Raw genomic sequence first — 2,552 nt, 5'->3', positions numbered from 1 at the left:
CTGAATATCATCAAAACAAGAAGCACACAACCTTTGAAAAAAAAAAAAAAGCCAACAAATAACATATGATATCATTTGCTCTTCATGTAACCAATTGATGAGTTAGAGATATCAAAAACAAAACTCTTGCGCTTCATGGTGGTAAAATATTACAACATTGAAAAAGAGAAATCTGGGGGAATGCCTAAGAAAACATGCTGAGTATTTATAAATGCACGAGGTGATATTTATATCTTTCAAATATTAGGTAAAAGAAAAAAGACGGCGAAGGTTTGTGGGAGTTATGTGATACATATATGGTAAATGTATGCCTTTTCACATTCAATTTTGAGTAATAATATCATCTTGGTAGATTTGTGATCATCCTACTTGTCTAAATTCTAAAATGCTCTCTTACTACTTCAATAACAAATCTAAACAAAACAGCTTCACTAGATTCACATTAACAGCCCAAGGAAAGAAAAAATTACCTAAAACCTCCTCGGCGGTAAGCCTTCGAGAAGGTTCTGTACAGAGCATTCCCCTGATCAAATCCTTCGCTGACTGAGAAATGTGGTCCCAAGGGTCGGAAGGAAACCTTAGGGAAGCCGCCTTAACAGCATCGAATATCTGGGATTTGGTCTTCCCCCAAAATGGAGGCATCCCGCTTAATAGAATGTAAAGAATAACCCCTGCACTCCACACATCAGCAGCCTGGTTATATGAACCTGCCAATACCTCAGGAGCGATATAGAACGGACTCCCAACTAGCCCATGCAAACTTTGTCCTGCTTAAACAAAGCGCAACATCTTAGGATAAATATCACATATTGTTTTTTTCCGCTTGAGCAAAAGAAGACTAATAATCTGCAAGGATGGAAGTACCAGGTTTGATGTAGGTTGCGAGCCCAAAATCGGCCAATTTGATTGGAGATGATGATGCTCTAGTAGCAAGGAGAATATTCTCGGGCTTCAAATCTCTATGAACAACACCATTTTCATGACAATACAAAACCACCTTCATAAGGTGCCTAAAGATAACCCTGGCTTCAGATTCAGAAAACTGCCCGTGCTTCTCTAACCTGTGGAACAGCTCCCCTCCAGCACAAAGCTCCATCACCAAATGAACAAAATCTTCTTCTTCATAAACAGCTTTGAGATCGACCACATTCGGGTGCCCAGACAACCTAGCCATGATCTCGATCTCAAGCTTCACGCTTCGCAGATCCTCTGACGTAACCAACCTATCCTTAGCAATTGATTTGCACGCCAAAAGCTCTCCTGTCAGCTTATCAGAACAAGCTCTGATGACACCAAATTGTCCCCAGCCTAACTGTTCCCCAAGAACATATCGATCTTTCAAATTAGCAGTATGATTTGTCTCTAATATGGTTTCGGTCAAGCCTGCTACTTTGTAACACTTGTATGAAGTAGAAGGTTCATTGCTGCTACTGTTGTTACTCTTGGCAATAGCCATACCAAAACACAAATCCTCGCTCCTCAACAAAAGGTCAAAACCCAGAAGTGATAGTTGAAATTTCTAGTTCAGGATATTGAAACTACCCTTTTAACAAAACAGTATTACCAAGCACAAAGGGGAAGCCTTTGATTTTCTTGCTGAGACAGTCATACACCAAAACCCCTTTTTTCAAGCTTTAAAAGCCAAAATATGTTGACAAAGAGACTCCGCGTAAGGCACACGATACCATGAACCTGAACCAGCGAGGACCACCTCTCTCTCTTTTTTAATTCAAACAGAGCAGTTGATCTGCAAAAGAAAAACCACGGCAATGATAATCAACCACTTCACAAAACAATGCTGAAATAGGGCAAGGTTCATTGAACAATTCAAACCACTGAGATCAAAAGTTGCAATAATTTCAATATTCTAGCTCCCCCTAGCTCACAATTTCAGCAAAATAAAAACTTTGAAACAGATTCTACCACACCTTCTACCACACCCCAAGGTAGTAATCTAATCCCCTCCCCCCACCCCCCTTCCAAAAAACAAAAATTGAAGCTGAATTTCCAGAAGAGACACACATGATCCTTTGAAAAACAAGACCCAAAGGAGAAAAGCAGCAAAACCCAGAAGCGAAAAACAACAAAAGACAAGAAGTGAAATCAGAATTCAGAGCTCGCTAAACAACCCCAGATCCACAGCAGAAACCAAAACCACTCACCAGTTTCAGAGAGCGGTGTCCCCGTGCGTGTTACGTGTTGTGTGAGGATTGGGACAGAAACCCCCTCCCAACAACAACAACAACAACAACAGCTACAAACAGCGCTTACTTTGCTGAGACTGCTTTGTTTTCATGTGTGTTTTCAAATTCACCAAAAGCCTTTTTCTCAACGATGCCAACACCTACCACTAATTATTATTATTCTATTAACAACTAAATAAATCTTTTTGCTTCGTTCATTTCGTCTAAAGCAGTAAAGCTTCTCTAATTTTATTAATTTATTTATAAAATCATTATCCAGCCATTTAAGTATTTTATATACCCAATATACTTTACTTACACATAAAAAGATTAATCATTATATATTAATATATATTATTTTAAACAAAT

At 38.8% G+C, this 2,552-nt stretch overlaps 1 protein-coding gene across 1 annotated transcript in view; it reads right to left on the bottom strand.

The window, feature by feature from the left end:
• LOC107644760 (calcium-dependent protein kinase 26) overlaps positions 1-2,370 on the bottom strand; it is a 3,605-nt gene extending 1,235 nt beyond the window's left edge. The window contains exons 1-3 of the mRNA XM_016348685.2: positions 2,163-2,370; positions 865-1,747; positions 471-767 (exon numbers count right to left, since the gene is read on the bottom strand). Coding sequence (XP_016204171.1) covers positions 471-767; positions 865-1,456 — 889 coding nt within the window. The 5' untranslated portion in view covers positions 1,457-1,747; positions 2,163-2,370. The remainder of the gene's footprint in view (positions 1-470; positions 768-864; positions 1,748-2,162) is intronic.

Source organism: Arachis ipaensis, chromosome B05 (genome assembly GCF_000816755.2).
Source record: "Arachis ipaensis cultivar K30076 chromosome B05, Araip1.1, whole genome shotgun sequence".
NCBI classification, from domain to species: Eukaryota; Viridiplantae; Streptophyta; class Magnoliopsida; order Fabales; family Fabaceae; genus Arachis; species Arachis ipaensis.
This window is presented reverse-complemented; position numbering and strand designations above follow the sequence as displayed.